Here is a 17153-nt window from a genome sequence, read left to right as displayed (position 1 = left end):
CCAGGGTCAGGTATGTGGTACGAAGGAGTAGATAAGCCAAATATGTACGTATCGGCTTGGCCCTGGATATATCGATATTCCACTTGGGAGGGATGGTACTTATTTCCCTGCGAGACGCGGTTGGGTGAGGTGTACTCCGTAAGGTTTAGAATGCGCCTCGATATGCATGCAGGTCTGCACTCTGCATACATAGGATGTGAGGTGCTAGGCATCAACATCTGAGGTATGTGTACCTTTTTCCTGGCCAGGCTATTGGTGAGAGACAGGCCGTTTTGCCCCTGGTGTGCATCGCACTGGAGAAGTCCAGAGTCTCAGAGCTGAACCTCCATTGTCGATCTCCAGTCACGCGGAATGCATATTCCGCTGAGGCTGTCCACAGTCTCATATCATGTGATGGTATCGAGCCGGTTGAGAGATCCGGCCTGAAGCTAGGCCTGGGCGCATCTGCGAAGATGCAAGATAAAAAGCCACGAAAACTAGCCGCTTATCTGGTTGGTCGTTCACTTTAGCTATGGCTTCAGAACCGGTTTCCTTCAGCTCGGTCTCAAGCTCAACCTTGAAACTTGCATAGGACGATAGAGACCGTTTTAGAATGGTGCTATACTCCGCACAGTACATTATACTTTTGTTGTTCCCTGTGCTATGACGAATGTTTGGTGGTGGCAAAGTGTTTTCGGTCTGCCCGGCTCTTTGTAAGCTGGGGAAGGTCAGGGGTTCTCCAGGCTTGGCGCAGCCGTTGTGAATGAAGCTATCAGCTACTAGTCAGCAAAGCTGTAGCTGCCAGCTGCAGAACATCACTACTGGCGTTCAGGAGGTGGCGAGGCGTGAGACTGAGACGGCGAAATCTTGGGACCGGCGATTTCCTCCTGTTCTTGTGGCCGAGGTTTGAAACCGTTGAGATTCTGTACTCGTGGAAGGCGCTGATAAGGCCCATCGGCGACGCGGCGGCGATAGTTCGGTGGATCACCCCCTCGGAGACGTTTCGATTCTGGGTCGCTAGAATATTCGACAGTGCTTCCACAGCGCGAGATTCGGCTGATTCGCGCTCTGCTGGAGATTGGCCCCTCCGTGCTAGACCTGTTCAGGTGAGCGCAGCGAATCCGTTATGTAATCCGCCACGAAAAAGCTTCGGCATCTGTCCGTGCAGGCACTGCAGGGCGGCGGCAGACGACTGAAGACAAATCAGAGCCCTGCGATAAGGAGTTCGACGGCCAATCTGGAGGCGAGATTCATCGAGCCCGACAGGCTGGAAAGGGCCGTGCTCAGCGATGATTGGTGGTGAGCCCCGCGACGCGCATGTTGAACTTTACCTCAGACGGACGGCCGGGCAGCATCTCGGTAGTTCAGTTTCAGGTCCTCTTGTCACCGCTAGACTCTCTTGCAAGGGAGGCATATTTGCTGACCACCAAACTAGCCGGCTACCGTCGGGAGCATATGCACATCTCCGTTTTATTGTCTTGGTGGTTGCTCCCTGGGTTTTCGTGGTGGTCAAACCTCCCGAGGATTCTCGTGAACGCTTCCGCGACCCATCGCCGACGGATCCATGGTCGATTCCATGTAGACGAGGAGCGAGCCAGAACGGGCCAGCAGGTGGGTCATCACGATGGGAGACGAGCTCGATGGAGCCATCAACTGCAGTCCCGTTGCCAATAAGGATCGCCGGGATTACTGTGACGCCAAGCGCTTAGGCTAGGAAGCGATCCTTTTCGTGCGAGAGTGTGGATTCGGCGATTCGGGGAGAAGATGGGGATCGCTTGAAGGGGAAAGTCATCGTGTTTTGCCGCTGGGTCTTGAGGCGTTGATGAACGAGGTTACTCAACCGTTGCCACTTGATCTGTCAAGCTGAGCTACCAAGGATGATTCGAGATGATGTTACTCCAGACAAAGTAGCAACAGAGTAGTAAATCTGTAAATCGTGGGCAACTAGACGGCAGCCCGGTGCTGGCCGCTGAGTGGCCGGATGGGTAGAACCGCTTGGGGGGTCAAAAGGCGGTCTGGGGTGGCAGGGGTGTTGTCATGATGACTTCGCAGAATGGGGACTGGACGAGGGGCATCCCTGCATGAACCGCCCTTGATGGTGTAACAACAGCACCAAACAAGTGTGTCTACGCTTCATTAATGTGATTCACACTCTGCTAGTTTTGATTGCTTTGATTGCTTTGATTGCTGGAGGGGAGGATCTCAATAATGGTAAGGGGAAGGGAATAGTAATGTGCCGAGAAGGATCATCCTCAGAGACAGCTCCAAGCAGCAAGTAATTTTAGACCAGATCCCGTCCAACCACTCGCCCGCTCATTTCCTCGGTAAAAAGCCGCGCCGCATCGAGACGCTCGTTTGCCATGGCTCCTCCAAGTTGGGATGCTGCTCCGTGTAGATGTAACTGCCTAACATTCCGTTCTCAGCAGAGTAATAATCTGGATTATTGCGATAAGAGACACTTCTGTGAGACACTTGCTCTCCAACTTATCGTCCAGTTATTACCCGAGAATCACCCAAGCGTCAACTCTGCCTGTATGAAATGAGATAAAGAGCGGTAACGGCTCCACCGGCAGCGTTCCTTCGGGACTTTTCCTCTCCTCCGTAGCCTCATTATTATTCGTCGAGTCTCATTCGTATAGCCAGGACTTGCTTTCTCCGTTCGCGCGACGAGAAGCAACTCTGAAGGATTAGCGGCGACTCCATCTGTTAGCGCAAATCTTGCTCCACAGGCGCATGGCAAAAGTCGCCCTCGCTGCTCGTCCACGAATCCTATTAAGGTGAATGCATTCCTGCCGTCAGTTATACATCCCCTCCAACAGACTGAGGTTCAGCCGTCCTGTCCTCTCGTCCTTGCCCACACTCTCCACGCGACTATTTCCCGTGGTAGCAACTCTCCGGAGATCGAATAAACATCATCAGCGTCATATCGAACTCTATTCAACCGACCCTCGCCACTCCTCCCAGCAATGTGTTTATGCCTACATCACCTCTGCTAGCTCTATCGATTCACTCTCCACTCGGCCAATACTAATAATTAATTCACGATTCACTTGCTGGGCTTTGTATACCCCAGCTCTTCTCTCCGCTCTCCGCAACACAACACTTCCAACTCTTTTCTACGATCTACCAACACAACATAACACAACATGGCCACCCACGTTATGACTGCGCCCGTCCAGCCCGTCAACCAGATCTCTGTCTATGGCCACCCCTCTCCTATCAACTCTGGAGCGAGCACTCCCGCCAACAACTCGCCCACCTCTCCTCGCCAGCAGTATCTTCCCCTTCAGACCAGACAGCTCCGACCTCCCAAGGCACCCCTCTATGTCCCTGCTGCGCTCCGCCCGACTGAGCGGCCATCGAAGCCATCACCGCCTACCCCTCCCCGCAGCATGCACGGCTCTCTAGACAGCTTGAATGACGGGGAGACGAACGAGCCCGTCCCTCGTCGCCCCACTTTGGAGAGCGTCAACAGCGGCGGTATCAGCAAGCTGGCTGAGGACGAATGGATGAAGCATGAAGACCTCGGCGAGGTTACTGGCCTCCCAACTAGGGATCACTGGAAGGTAAGCCGAATTTAATTATTTTCATCCTTCGCTCGGGCGCTTGGGTAGACTTTATACTGCCCCGGTTGCGTGCGTGCATCCGGCCCCTCCCGTCAGCCAACGGTTTGCGAAATCTTGCGTGATCTACACCGTCGACTTGATCATATCATGCGTCATAGCCCACCAACTGTGTTACCTTTCTCGAAACACCCGCTGACATGCAAACTTTAGGCGGACTCTGCTTCTTCGAGCTGCGACTCTCCCACCTGCCGTTCCTCATTTGGTCTCTTCCTCCGTCGCCATCACTGTCGCCATTGCGGTCACGTCTTCTGCTCGTCTCACACTCCCCACATGGTTCCCCTCGACCAGGCTGCGCGCTTCCACCCAGAGGGCGTTCCTTCTCGGGCCTGCGACCTCTGCTGGAGTGCCTACCAGCGCTGGGAAGAGGCTCGCACCGACCGACTCAACAAGATTCAGCACCAGATCGACACTCAGGATGATGATACCAACAACCCTAGCGGGCGCACCTCTACTGACTCTCTTGATACCCCGGTAGCAGATGGTCGGAAGTCTGCGCCTACAACACCTGGTCAGGAGATTGCCGCCAGTGTCCCTCGGGGCTGGAATTGGAGCACCTTCTAAACGACCAACCTTACCATTCGACTCGAATGCGGTCTCACATTGACTGATGAGGCTCGCCGACCACAATTTCTCTTCACTTCAACCACACATGTTTTAGAACGATTTTCTCCCATCTACCTGGGCTTTCGCTACAGCTTTTGTCATCTACCTGGAGTTACGTCGGCTTTCTGATGCTTTTACGGATATCCTGCTTCTCTGCGACCTCCGCGAGGCTTCCCTTTAATGCTGTGCTTGATCATAGATGTGGGAGGCTTATTAATTTGCTCTTCGTTCCATCGCTCAGGATACCCTGTTATGATTCTACATTTTCTTGCTGATTTTTGCTGCTTTTCAAATGGCGTTATGATCTGAGATGCTACCAGCCTAGTTTCGGTCTATAGAGGCGTTAATGATAATTCAGACTGCAAGCAAACTGCTCTTCTATATTCTATCGTAATCATGGGTATATACAACTCGGGAAGACGTAGCATCGGCCCTACACGTTCAAACGCTTCCACATCCCAACATGATCAATCCCTTCCTCAACCCACGTCCCCATACTCTCATCCGTCACAAACCCAAGCCGCCCATACATCTTCTCTACATCCACCTGCGCATGCACAAGCGCCAATCCCTTCCACACAGGCACAGGAACGGGCTCCGCCTCCGCCTCCGCCTCCGTTTCCTTCCTCCCCTCAACAACCTCCGCAAGCTCCCGATTAATCTCCCCGGCATTTTCCTCCGCCCACTTCATCCCCGTCTCCATAAGCCGTCTCGCAAGCCCTAACCCGCGATAGGCCGCGAGAACAGCCACGCGCCCGAACTTGATATACTGTTCGTGTTCTAAGTCGTATTTCGCTACCCCGTCGACTAACCCATTCCCGTTCCCATCCCCATTACTCCCATCCCCGTGCCCACCCTCATACGCATGCGGCGCATGCGGCGCATGCGGCGGCGGCACAAGCCTTATAACCGCAACGGGCAACTTCACCGCGCTCTTCACACCAGGAACCAGCGCATTCTCATCGTATAGAACCCAATGCCAACTCCGGGAATCGTCGTCGTCGAGCTCAAACTCCGCGGCGCATTTCTGTTCGTCGACGAAGACTTCGAGGCGTACGGCTAGGGCGTCGTTGAGCGCCATCGGGTTGTCGTAGGGGAAGGGGACTGTGCGCGTTGGTAGTGTGAGGGTTGTATCGGGGCCCGGGGGTGGGATGCGGGTTGTCGTGAATTTTGCAGTTGTGAGGAGGGGGTTCGAGGAGGGCATTTTGTGGGATGGCTTTTGTGCGAGGATCTATGTTCAGTGGCTCTTTTTGTAGTTCAAAACAGGGGACTGGGAGAATTGGAGATCTTATCTGGAGGGGTTCGATAAGCTTATCAGAAATCGGAGAGAGGCCGGGACAAACAGTGCAAACCACAACAATTTCTCTCTCCATCGGGGGATTTTTTTGTCGACCGTTTCTTCTCCGCACACCATCAGAAGCACCGCACCTCGGCCATCCCTCGCCTTGATGTCGCTGTATTATGACGCCGTTGGCGTCTTAACAGCCCCCGCATCTACCGGCGGCTCATTCAAATCCCGCCTCTACAACTCACGCACCCTCAAAGCCTCTCCGGCTCAAGTCTACGCGCTCGTCGTAGAGGCTGCGAAATGGGACATCCTCCTCAAAGAGGTGATTGATAATGCGGGGATCCTGAAACTTGAACCCAAGGTTTCTACGCCCCATCTTTATCACTTTTTTCACTCACTCTTCCCCGATTGTGTGCTCGACCAGCGAAGCGCAGAAAGAGTCCTGCTGACTGACCAAGAATACCTGAACAGCTCACTCCACTCCTCGCCCTCCTCCTCGTACACGACCACCTCCTCGCGAAGAATGGCATCGCCGCGACGGCAACGCACCCCCTCCGTCAAGCCGTTGAAAGACACAAGATCCGACTAAAGGCTGAATTCACAAAAGCGCGCGTCCGGCGCAGTTGCGCGACGATCCCGGAGCTCAAGGAGGCAGTTCGGCGCGAGAAGCTCGCTTTCCAAGGCTCCAGTGCCAGTGCAGTATACCCACGCTGGGTGCGCATTAACAATGTCCGAACGACAATGGAGGACCAGCTCAAGACGACGTTCGCCTCGTTCCAGACCGTCGACACACTAGACGAGCTCGTGGTTGGCGGCGACGAGAAGCAGAAGCGTATGCGCGTGGACCCGCATATCCCGGATCTGCTTGCCGTTGCGCCTGGAGTCGATTTCTCGACGTCGCCGGCGTACAAGAATGGCGAGATCATTTTGCAGGACAAGGCGTCTTGTTTTCCGGCGTATATGCTTCTCGGCGAGGACTGGGAGAAGGGTGATCTGGTAGATGGGTGTGCGGCACCTGGGAACAAGACGACGCATATGGCTTCGCTGTTGTACAAGGCGCGCGCGAATGCCACAGGGCGGAGGAACGTTTCGTCGAAGATCATCTCGATGGATGCCTCTGCCGTCCGAGCAAAGACGCTTCAGAAGATGGTCGCGACGGCTGGCGCCGATAGACTCGTTACGGTGCTACCGGGTCAGGACTTTCTAGCACTAGACCCTGAGGATCCTCGCTTCGAGGATGTGACCGGCCTCCTCCTTGACCCGTCCTGCTCTGGAAGCGGTATCATCGGCCGCGATGACGTCCCGACCCTCATTCTCCCAGCCGGAAAGTCGGCCCCGACACCCACGAAGAAAGGAAACCAGAGCAAGAAGCGGAAACGCAACGAGGCCTCCACTGCCACTACCACTGCAACTCAAACCCAACTCCAAACCCCAACATCTGTCTCCGCAACAGACGAAAACGACACTCCCAGCACATCCGAACCAATGAACACAGAGCGCCTCCTCAAACTCTCAAACCTCCAAACCCGCATCGTAACGCACGCACTCTCCTTCCCTGCGGCAACCCACATCTCCTACAGCACGTGCTCGATCCACATAATCGAGAACGAGGCCGTTGTGCGGCGGGTTCTGGATTCCGATATTGCGCGGAGGCGCGGGTGGAGGGTTCTCCGGAGGGATGAGCAGCCCGCTGGTCTGAGGAACTGGGAGCATAGGGGGATTAAGACGGAGGAAGGGAAGGATGGGGAGCGGCGGGAGGTTGAGTTGAGTGAGGAGGAGTTGCAGGGGTGTTTGAGATGTTGGCCTGGGGATGAGGAGGGGACGGGGGGGTTCTTTGTTGTGGGGTTTGTGAGGGATGGGGATTGTGAGATCGATGGTGAGGATGATGCTGCCAAGCGGAGGGGAAATCCTACAGTTTCTGGTTCTCGAGAAGACGAGGACGAGGATCAGGAGGATGATGAATGGGAAGGATTCTCTGATTAGAACAGGCCGATATAGGCAAATTAGTTGTTGAACTGTAAATATCTATAACTAGAATGGTATGGTATCTTCAAATTCCCATCAAAAAGCGCCTTATGAGCCTAAGAAAGCCTGTCGCTTGTTCCGCATCCGCTGACTGGTGTACACGTCTAGCTTGACAGCTACCATGACGAACTCCGCACTGGCCCCCGGCGTTGACTCAGGACGTAATGAGATTCGCCAATGGCCATTCCGCACAATCCAGGAACTGCTAATATCAGATGACCCTGATCCGGATCCTAACCCCGGGCTCTCGACACGCCTGCGCTTTGCCTGCGGTTCATCTGAAGTAGACTCATGTGTGTAGCCAGTCTGCTGCTCATCGTCAATCACTAAATCCGTCTCCTCGTTTATTTGCACACGAATCGAATGCTCTGTGGTACTGGCTGATTTCTGGGTCTGACTGTTCTTTTTGTCGAGAATAACCTGGAGGAGGCTGGTAATGCGCGCCTTTGCAGAGTTAAGAAATGTCGGTCGCATTGTTCGAGGGTCTATGACGGTGTTTTCACCGCCGATTTCAAGGACGAGGTCATTAGGTGAATCATCGGCGAAAGGACGTGCATATGTAACGATCAAATCATTGCCGTTAACTCCGGACGTTTCGACGCTGACGCCTGACCGGCGGACATCTTCAAGGCGGAGTATGATTTCGGATCGCCGACGAACGGGGTTGAAGCTTATGTGATGTGGAATAAGCTTCTGCTCGAGTCCGCGAAGGTGAAAGTAGCGACAATCGCGCAAGAGTTCGGCCCGTTGGTTCTCATTCTCGATATGGAGGGGATAGCCGCGAAGAAGGTGGACGATTTGCGCAAAGACGTCGCCAGACCTGTTGGGGACACTCGGGGGCACAATTGCTGGAGGCCGTAGAAGACCGCGCCTGTCAAGGCCGGGAAAGACTTCGGCGGGGGAGGCGAAGAAGGCCCCGAAGCCGAGAGAGAAAAAGTTTGGACAGTCACCAGACCCCGAGAAGATGTCGCGGGCGATTTGAAAATGGCGATCGCCGATTTGTATGACGATTTGGGACTCGAACAATTGTGACATTAATCGCGGTACTAATGCGAATCAGTCATTTGCAGAAATTGTTTAGTGTTGCGAACGTACGGCTATAGAATTGCGAGTCGGCGAATAGCTTCACGAATTCCGCTCCATCTTTAGGTTGGCAGTGGTATCCTAATGAACCAGAATATCAGCTGGTGCTTTGCTATTTTAGACACAGCCTGGTGCGATCATACCTTGCAGATGCCGGGCTATCTCTTGAAAAGTGACTGGGTCGCGGTCGATGTATAAAGTTCGGATGTTGTTCCCATCGGGGTTCTGGCTCATTTGATCTTCGAAGAATCGGGAAAAGTACGAGGGAGCTCAATAACAACCATCACCATGAGAATTACCGTATGCGACCAGGGATCCAACTAACCATCGGAAGCAATCGAGGCGCCTGAGAGGCGGAAGAGCTCGGTGCCAATCTGGATGGAGAAGACCTTCTCGCGAGGGAGAGTGCAATCAGACGGGGAGCTCTGTTCTGCCGTCATTGTGCGGTTGTCGCCCAAGTTTGCTGAAACAATCTTCTTTTTCGGAAGCTTTGTGGTTTTGAAGGCAGAGGTGCGGGGAATTGTCAACGCGACCGCATAAAAGTGACGATCCGAGGGTTCGTAGTCGCAGTAGTGGACGGGCGGCTGCAAGAGTGCAATTGTAGTATTAGTTTGCGCGCATTATCTGATTGAGAATGAAACCGTAAGTCATGAGAAGCTCCGTCGGCGCAGAGATGAGGAGAAAACGAAGTTGGAGCTGGAGCTGGAGCTTGAGCTGGAGATCTCCAACTGGGAAAAAGTCACGGGCAATCGGAGTCCGGCATTTTCACTCCGACCGTCCATCGTTCCAGTTGCGCATCTCTCAAAAGCTCTTCTCAAGGCATCAGCCGAGAGAAGCTGACACTCGAGGTAAGTCAGTGCAAAGACGAAGCTGGATTCTTCATTTTAGGCTCCTTGAGCTCTGTCTTCGTGGCTAGTGGCTCTCGACCGGTTTTCAGCCACGGTCCTGCACCAACTCCACACTCAAGAGCTCAAGGCCTGGAATCAGTGGACGTTGACCATGAGGCTGATGGCCTGACTCAAGCAATTCCACCGTCTCGTCAACCAGTACTTCTGGAATACGCAGAGTGCAAGTCGCGCCTTCACATGGTTCCGCTGGGTGCTCGGCTGGAAGCAATCTATCCATCGCCCCCTTCCCCGCGTCGCTCCACAGTTGAAAGACTACCTGGGAGCAGTTCTCGGCGATCGGGTTGCCCTGACTGGCAGACAAGCGATGGCTTGATCCCTTTTCAGCCATCCAGCCTCGGTTGAGGTGCCATGTGGTTCCAATCTTATCCAAAACACCCCTCTTTGACTGGAGAAGTGCCCGAAAAATTGGCTGAAGATGCGAAAAGAGCCTCGGGTTCTCCCATCGTACGGATTAAAGCTCTGCCCACTCTGGAAGCTACTGATGCCGCTGCCCCCGGCGCGTCCCAAGTTTCGCAAGCACTGCCCTTTCCGGCTGGATCGCTCCTGCCTCGAGTCTCAACCCGTCGACGACACAAGCGTTCCTGCTGCTTCGATGAGCTCTCCACCATTCCGGGGAAAGTGCCCTCGGCGCGGTTGACGATCTTCTATAACATTTCTTCTCCCCTCCCTCGCTGCCTCCTCTTCCTCTCCCACAGCGGCTTTCAAGAACTCGCTTCTATCATTCTCCAGTCCTTCGTTTGGTTATCTTTAGGTTACCTACGTGGTCGAGTGATTGCTCGCCGTCGACGTCCGCCATGGCTGAAGAACTCGTCTCTTTCAGTCCCTCCGTCGCCCCTCTTGCTCCCGTCTCCACCGAGCAGGTCTTCAGCGACTTGCAATGGAAGACCCTTCTGTCACTAGCTGATACCGTCATCCCATCCGTGCGGGGCCCCAGAGCTCGCAAGTCGCGGTCTACAAAGGTCGTCCCTCAAGCAAAACTAGACGTTGCCCTCGAAACTCTCAAGGCTGGCATTCCTGGTCCTGATGCCAGTACTCTCGCCACACAGTATCTGGAAGAGAACTTGACCTCCATTCCCGAAGTTCGCCAGGCACTGCAGCGCCTTTTCACTGAATATGTGCACCAAGAGGGGAGAAATGGCTTGAGCATGGTTTTGACTGCCCTGAAGTACGTACCTGCACTAGTCTTTCTTTGCAGCTACTTACAACGGCGACTAGTACCCGCGCTGGCTCCCTGCTTCTGACCGGCTCGATGACGCCCATCCAAGATCAACCCTTCTACGTTCGGGAACAGATTTTTCAGAGCTGGGCAGACTCTCGCCTACCGCCCGTGCGCGCCTTCTATCGGGGTCTTGTTGGCATGTTCAAGAAGATGTGGGTTACGTTCAGCCCAACTCTCTATCCCACCGTTGGCGCCCCTCATGTTCCCGTTTTCGGCACCCCGAAAGACGGATTCCAATATGAGTTCCTGCAATTCCCACCAGGCCAGAAGCCCGAGATGATCGAAACCGATGTCATCATTATTGGGAGCGGCTGTGGTGGCAGTGTAGCAGCCAAAAACTTGGCAGAGGCCGGCAAGAGGGTAATAGTCGTCGAGAAAGGATACTCGTTCTCACCACGACAATTCCCCATGAGGCCGAATGAGGGCTTTAACAACCTTTTCGACTCAGCCGGCGCAGTCACCAATGATGAAGGCTCCATGGGTGTGCTGTACGGCTCAACTTGGGGTGGTGGCGGTACCGTCAACTGGTCCGCTTCGCTCCAAACACAAGGCTATGTACGCCGCGAATGGGCTAACCGGGGCCTTCCCTTTTTTACATCGCTCGAGTTCCAGAACAGCTTGGATCGTGTTTGTGAGCGCATGGGCGTCAGCGCTGAATTTACCAACCACAACAAGGCCAATCGCATGATCCTCGAGGGCGCTCGGAAACTCGGTTATTCTGCAAAGGCTGTGCCACAGAACACCGGTGGTGAGACTCACTACTGTGGACACTGCACACTGGGCTGTCACTCGCGTGGGAAGAAGGGGCCGGTGGAGACCTTCCTCGTGGACGCTGCCAATGCCGGTGCCACTTTCATCGAAGGGTTTAACGTGGAGCGGGTTCTCTTCTCCAAGAAGAAGGCCGGAAAGGTTGCGTCTGGCGTGCTGGGCACATGGGTCTCTCGTGATGCACACTTTGGAGTCTCTGGGGTTGGGGCGGTCAAACGGAAGGTCATTATCCGGGCGAAGAAAGTTGTCGTCTCCGGTGGTTCCCTGCATAGTCCTCTATTGCTACTACGAAGCGGCATCAAGAACGCGAATATTGGCAGGAACCTTCATCTCCATCCTGTCGCTATCGCAACTGCCGTGTTCGATGAGACCCTCCGCCCATGGGAAGGGGCCTGCTTGACCGCCGTCGTCAACGAGTTCGAAGACAGTGACGGACAGGGTCACGGCGCTAAAATCGAAGGAGTCGCCATGCTTCCGGCAGCAATCCTTCCCATATACACCTGGCGCGACGGTTTGGACTACAAGCTCCAAGCGGCCAAACTGTCCCGTTCTGCTGGATTTATCACTCTTGTCAGAGACCGAGATCCGGGACGAGTCTACCCAGACTCAAACGACGGACGACCTCGAATTGATTACAGCGTCTCTTCCTTCGATCGCCAGCACATGATCGACGCGTTGATTGCTAGCGCCAAGATCTCTTACATTTCCGGAGCCAAAGAAATCCACACATCGTACCGCGACATGCCACCGTTCATTCGGCCAGCGGATGATTCACCAAACGGCCCCGATGGAGTCAACAGCCCGGCGATTACGGCATGGATCGACGAACTCCGACGCAAGGCACCAAAGACGTCGGACAAGGTGATGTGGGCCAGTGCTCATCAGATGGGAAGTTGCCGCATGGGCACGAACCCTCGATATAGCGTTGTGGACCCGCAGGGCCAAGTCTGGGGTACCAAGGGGCTGTATGTGGTTGATGCATCGATCTTCCCAAGTGCCAGTGGCGTCAACCCCATGATCACGAATATGGGTATTGCAGACTATATCAGTCGCAACATTGCGAAGACGATGGATCTGGCCACTGCCGTTGCACGTCTCTGAGCTTCTTTGTTTACTGTAATTGTGAGTGTATGACTGACGACTGAGCGCTGCGGTTGTTCTGATATCCTATGTGTTTATACCTGTACCTATTCTTCCGATGATTATCCTTATACCTTATGAAAAACAAAAGTTGCTCACAAAATTGTGCTGAACTCTGCGCGACTCCGCCATGACCGCCTTCTCATTCCCCTCTTTCAGTCCCGTAGAAGATTCAGCCATGCTTAGATGATGCAATTGAAGTAAGTCAGTTCTCGATCCCTCAGAGCCTCCGGTTTGACAAACTCATCTCAGCTTGCCTTGTTCTTCTTTCCTTTGTTCCACAGCGTCACCGAAAGAAAACCGCAGTCTGAGCTCCAGTTCGCCTTCTTCCTGGTCCGCGAGGCTGGGACACACTCACCGTTCCATCCGCGGGTCTCCCCAATTCTATGCCAACCGCCTAAGTGAATCGAGCCGACCGGCCTTGACCGCACAATGTAATATGGACGGCTTGGTCTTACTCCGCGCGTGGGTATCTGCACCAGCTGAGACCAGCATCTGCAGGACTAATAGTGGACAGTAAGACGCGGCTGCATGCAAGATTGTCTGCCCGAGGCGATTCCGCAGTCCAAGATCCGGCGGTGGCGAGGCCTCGAGAAGCCCCGATAACATATCGCCGTTCCCTGCGCTCACTGCGAGCCAGTGGTGGCCCCTGCTCAAGCTTTGTTGCCGCATTCATGTCAGCAGTACCAGACTCGGACTGGAGTAGATACTAGACAATGTCAGACCCGCGAGCAAGCTTGCACTGATACGCATAACGCAGGGTTGTCATCCCTAAAAATAGACGTGTATAATTGATATCTAGTCCCGCTGCCTGCAACAGCTTGAGGCACTCAGATTCCCGCTCTCCGCGGCAGTGTGGACGGGATTCTCGCCTAAAGCAGGGTTGAAGAGTCAATATCCCTCGTCCTTCCAATAATCCAGCAGCAATTGCAAGACCACAGCGTCCCCGTTGCTCACGGCGAGGCGGATATCTGTATTCCCTAATTTGTCCTCGTCAGGCTTCACTTTGTGTTGGAACAGTATGGACATGATCTCGAGGCGCCCTAGGCCCACTGCCTTGGACAAGGGTGACAGAGCGGGATATGAATCGCGGCGGCCACTGGGAGAACGCGGGATTCTAGCAGACGGTGGACTTCGGCGATATCATTTTTGTCGGATGCTTGGAGGAGGTGGTCATCGCATTGCCTCCTGTTGAGCGTTCCATCAGACATTGGTGCTATGTTATAACACACCGGTCAAAAAATTGTTATTGTAGTAACGCGAAGCTCCCTGGTTAGATGGTAGTACAGTCATAACATGTGGCAGGAAGCAGTGAGCAGCGTAATATGGGCCACGCAATCTGATCATTCAACGGTAAAGTGCGACAGAACTCTACATGACGGGTCTAGGGTGTCGGCTATGTAGACTCAAGCAGGAGATATAGCCTGGCGGAAAAGCCCTTGGGAACAGCGCCAAAGGCATTATCCTGGTTGCCGAATTCAAAGGATTACTCTGGTTGCGCTGGGCCCTCTCTCTCAGCCCCAGACAGAAAATCATGGTCCAAGTCGCCATAGCACCCCGCAGATCCCCTCTCTCGTTCTTTGTTTGCTCCACAAAAACACCGCGTCCTCTCAAGATAAGCCAGACAGGATCGGGGCTACGATTACAGTAATGTTTAGGCGCCCACGAGAGACTGAACCTGACGTGCTCTCAATGAGACTCAGTAAGATACTTCAGCCTCTCCCTTTCATCCCCTGGGGAGCGCTCGCCATGTGCTATCTAGGTGTTCCGATCGTCGTTGGGGTAATGTGTACCCTCACCAAAATCGAACCCTTACTTGTTCTTGCTAACCATGTCCTGTCTCTGTAGTCCTCCATGGTTGTGCTGCAAGACGACGACTACACAGATGCAATCAAAAGACTCGAGAGCGCAGGATTCCATCGAAGTGCTCCTAATCGCAAACCTCCTCCCGAAATTCTCGAAGACCATCCCAATCCACAGCAGGTGCTGGATGAGATAAACGCTGGCTATACACGCTTAGACCAGTCTCGTGCAGTATTTGATTATCCACTTGGTGATCCGGCAGATAAAGGCCTGCAACTGAACTTGTTTCCAGACTCCTTTGCGCACCTCTTTCATGGTATCCCCTGCTCTTCGACTGAAACAAGTGATACAGCACCAACAGGTCGATTCAACACTTACGAAAACTTGCACTACCCGCTAGAACAGGCACTAGTGGAAAGCTTCGTCAAGGCTGCAATTGATGAAGAAACAATGACTGGTTTCTCTGCATGGAGCCAGTCACTAAAGTCATGGGTATCTCTGATGGCAGGATACCTTGAAGTTGATAATGATATCCGTGATTATTGCACGGATAAAGAGGCAGTTGAATGGTATAGTCGCAACTTTGGTCGTGTTCGTGAGGCGAAATTTGGTCCTTTTGATCGACGTATTTCAAAACGTTTTGGCTCAGGAAGAGAATTACCAATAGATATGAGGGCAAACCCCATTGATGATGGTTCGCACTCAGCTAGAAATACATAGTGCATTACCACTAGGCAACCAATTCGGCAAAGCGACTCATATCATCTACCTCTAAAGCCGGGCTACACTCATCACTGGGAGAGAATCTTTTCCCGCAGGATTCTTTCAGAACTAAAGAGTTTGGCCGCTTGACCATTGATACTTATCGTCTTCCGTCTGGCGACATGGGGGTTGTACTGTGGATGGTGAGGCCAACTTTGATGGTCAAACACTTCCAGGTCCACGAACAAAGCGGCAGCTCCTGGTCGGCGAAGTTTGTATGCGGGGAATAATGTGTCCAAATTGGCTGACTCCTTCAAAGTCGGCCGGGAAGGATGTAAGGAGCTGGGTTGTAAGTCGGTCGGCGGTGATCATGCGATGGTCAACATGAATGACAAGATCACACCAAAGTACATCATCACATAAGCTCAAACGGCCCATCTCGCCGAGAATACCTCCCAGGAAGCTCCTGGGGGCCCAGCTGCCGCGAATACCACTTATCCTGTACCTCATAGACATCCGCCGACTTGGCGAACCGGCTCACCCCTGCCTCATGGGGCCCACGTTGCTGAATCTCCCGCTTATCCAAAATCCCATAAGGACCTAGCTGCCTCGAGTATCGCTTATCAGCTACCTCGTAAACATCCGTCGGCCTAGCGAGGCGATTCACTCCAAAGGCCACGCCCGAAAAGGGCGATGCGATGGTGGCAATCTGTTGATTTTTGGGATTTGACGTCGACCTGCGACGAGGACGGAAAAATAGCCAGACGAGAAGGACAATGACTACGACTGCAGCAACTGCCGAGCCGGTATAGATGCCTGCCATTGCGCGTGTGGATAGACCGCCATGGATCCGTTTCCGGAAGTATTAGAGCTGGAATTGGGATGAGGATTGGCGGAGTCAGAGCCTGCCGGGAAGTCTGTCCAGTACCGTGACCAGCTGGCCTCCCAGCTGCTGCTCGAGGCGGTGATTGTGGAGGCGCGTGCTTCAATGTTCGTCCGGTCCACGGTGACCGAGTATCCAGGGCCAGGAGCTTGAGCGAGGAACCAGTTTCCTGTGCCCTGGTTCCAGTTGACACCGATAAACGCGGCTTGGAAGAATGCTCTGCCTAGAGCTTGTGTGCTGTTTGTCCCCATGCATGGAAAATATTTGCTTGGATTGGCGATGAGTGGAGGCTCAAGGGTGAGGCTAAGTAATGCGAAAGGGACGTTGACGGTCATGTTCTCATTGTTCAGGCCGTTCTTGGTAAAGGTGAAGTACATGAAACTTGGCGTAAGAACAACCTTGGGGTATCGAGGGTCGGACGTGTTCCAGAAATAAAGTCCATAGTCTGGCTGGTAGTAAAGAGGCAACTCAGCAGCGATAGAGTCACACGAGCTCTGAGGGAGGTATATATACGGATCCGCAGTGTTTGCTTGAACAATAGTCCCTGTTTCAAGGGTGGAATTGCCCTTTGCAAGGAGCCCGGTCTTGCTAGAGAAGTTCCATGGTGAGCCTCCGCCTCCGGCAACACCAAGCCCAATATCCAGCAGCTGGATTGGCAGGCTTCCATCTGACAGGAAGGGCTGGGCAGAAACGTCACCAAGCACTCGATTTCTATCATAGCCCCCCAGCATCAGACTGCCAGGAATGTCGACCGTTGGAGAGCCAATGTGCAGACCATACGAATAAGACGCGATGATGTCTTTCTCCCATAGCCAGCTCGTGATAAATGTCCCATTGGTGTCAGGTTTATCGATATCCGCGTCGATCTCAAATGTATGGTTGATAGTCGGGGCACCAAGCGAGAGCACTCCGACTTGCAGAGGATATTCTTGGCCACCGGGGTAGGTCTGGGAGGCCTGCATAATACCGACCAAATCAGACCGGGGTATAGCCTTCCGATCTCCAACGTCAATAAAATCAAATGCGCGGCTGGCAAGAGCCCCGACGGGCACAGCGCTGGTTCCCCCTAGTACATAGGGCTGCCAACCGGATATTGCAGACGGAGCGAAATTGATAGACGTGTTAT

At 53.7% G+C, this 17153-nt stretch overlaps 6 protein-coding genes across 6 annotated transcripts; 3 read left to right on the top strand and 3 right to left on the bottom strand.

Annotated features, from left to right (window-relative positions):
- Positions 1-2447: 2447 nt before the first annotated feature.
- Positions 2448-4578, top strand: BJX68DRAFT_232804 (FYVE zinc finger domain-containing protein). The gene is made up of 2 exons (XM_071039548.1): positions 2448-3545; positions 3756-4578. The coding sequence occupies exons 1-2, from the start codon at positions 3126-3128 to the stop codon at positions 4164-4166; spliced, it is 831 nt and encodes a 276-aa protein (XP_070901268.1). The 5' UTR covers positions 2448-3125; the 3' UTR covers positions 4167-4578.
- Positions 4579-4581: 3 nt separating this feature from the next.
- BJX68DRAFT_232803 (GNAT family N-acetyltransferase) lies at positions 4582-5454 on the bottom strand. The gene has a single exon (XM_071039547.1). The coding sequence runs from the start codon at positions 5410-5412 to the stop codon at positions 4642-4644; it is 771 nt and encodes a 256-aa protein (XP_070901267.1). The 5' UTR covers positions 5413-5454; the 3' UTR covers positions 4582-4641.
- Positions 5455-5656: 202 nt separating this feature from the next.
- On the top strand, positions 5657-7479 carry BJX68DRAFT_264846 (rRNA (cytosine-C5-)-methyltransferase RCM1; the record flags this gene model as incomplete). The annotated part of the gene is made up of 2 exons (XM_071045075.1): positions 5657-5857; positions 5968-7479. The coding sequence occupies 2 exons, from the start codon at positions 5657-5659 to the stop codon at positions 7477-7479; spliced, it is 1713 nt and encodes a 570-aa protein (XP_070901266.1).
- A 90-nt stretch (positions 7480-7569) lies between these two features.
- BJX68DRAFT_264845 (uncharacterized protein) lies at positions 7570-9044 on the bottom strand (the record flags this gene model as incomplete). The annotated part of the gene is made up of 4 exons (XM_071045074.1): positions 7570-8567; positions 8617-8685; positions 8748-8873; positions 8930-9044. The coding sequence occupies 4 exons, from the start codon at positions 9042-9044 to the stop codon at positions 7570-7572; spliced, it is 1308 nt and encodes a 435-aa protein (XP_070901265.1).
- Positions 9045-10306: 1262 nt separating this feature from the next.
- On the top strand, positions 10307-12600 carry BJX68DRAFT_254078 (uncharacterized protein; the record flags this gene model as incomplete). Its single annotated transcript, XM_071042836.1, has 2 exons — positions 10307-10677; positions 10728-12600. 2 exons carry the CDS (start codon positions 10307-10309, stop codon positions 12598-12600), a joined length of 2244 nt encoding a protein of 747 aa, XP_070901264.1.
- A 3324-nt stretch (positions 12601-15924) lies between these two features.
- On the bottom strand, positions 15925-16989 carry BJX68DRAFT_264843 (uncharacterized protein; the record flags this gene model as incomplete). The annotated part of the gene is made up of 1 exon (XM_071045073.1): positions 15925-16989. One exon carries the CDS (start codon positions 16987-16989, stop codon positions 15925-15927), a length of 1065 nt encoding a protein of 354 aa, XP_070901263.1.
- Between the last annotated feature and the right edge of the window lie 164 nt (positions 16990-17153).

This window comes from Aspergillus pseudodeflectus (assembly GCF_044049435.1).
Source record: "Aspergillus pseudodeflectus strain CBS 756.74 chromosome Unknown BJX68scaffold_12, whole genome shotgun sequence".
In the NCBI taxonomy this organism is placed as follows: domain Eukaryota; kingdom Fungi; phylum Ascomycota; class Eurotiomycetes; order Eurotiales; family Aspergillaceae; genus Aspergillus; species Aspergillus pseudodeflectus.
This window is presented reverse-complemented; position numbering and strand designations above follow the sequence as displayed.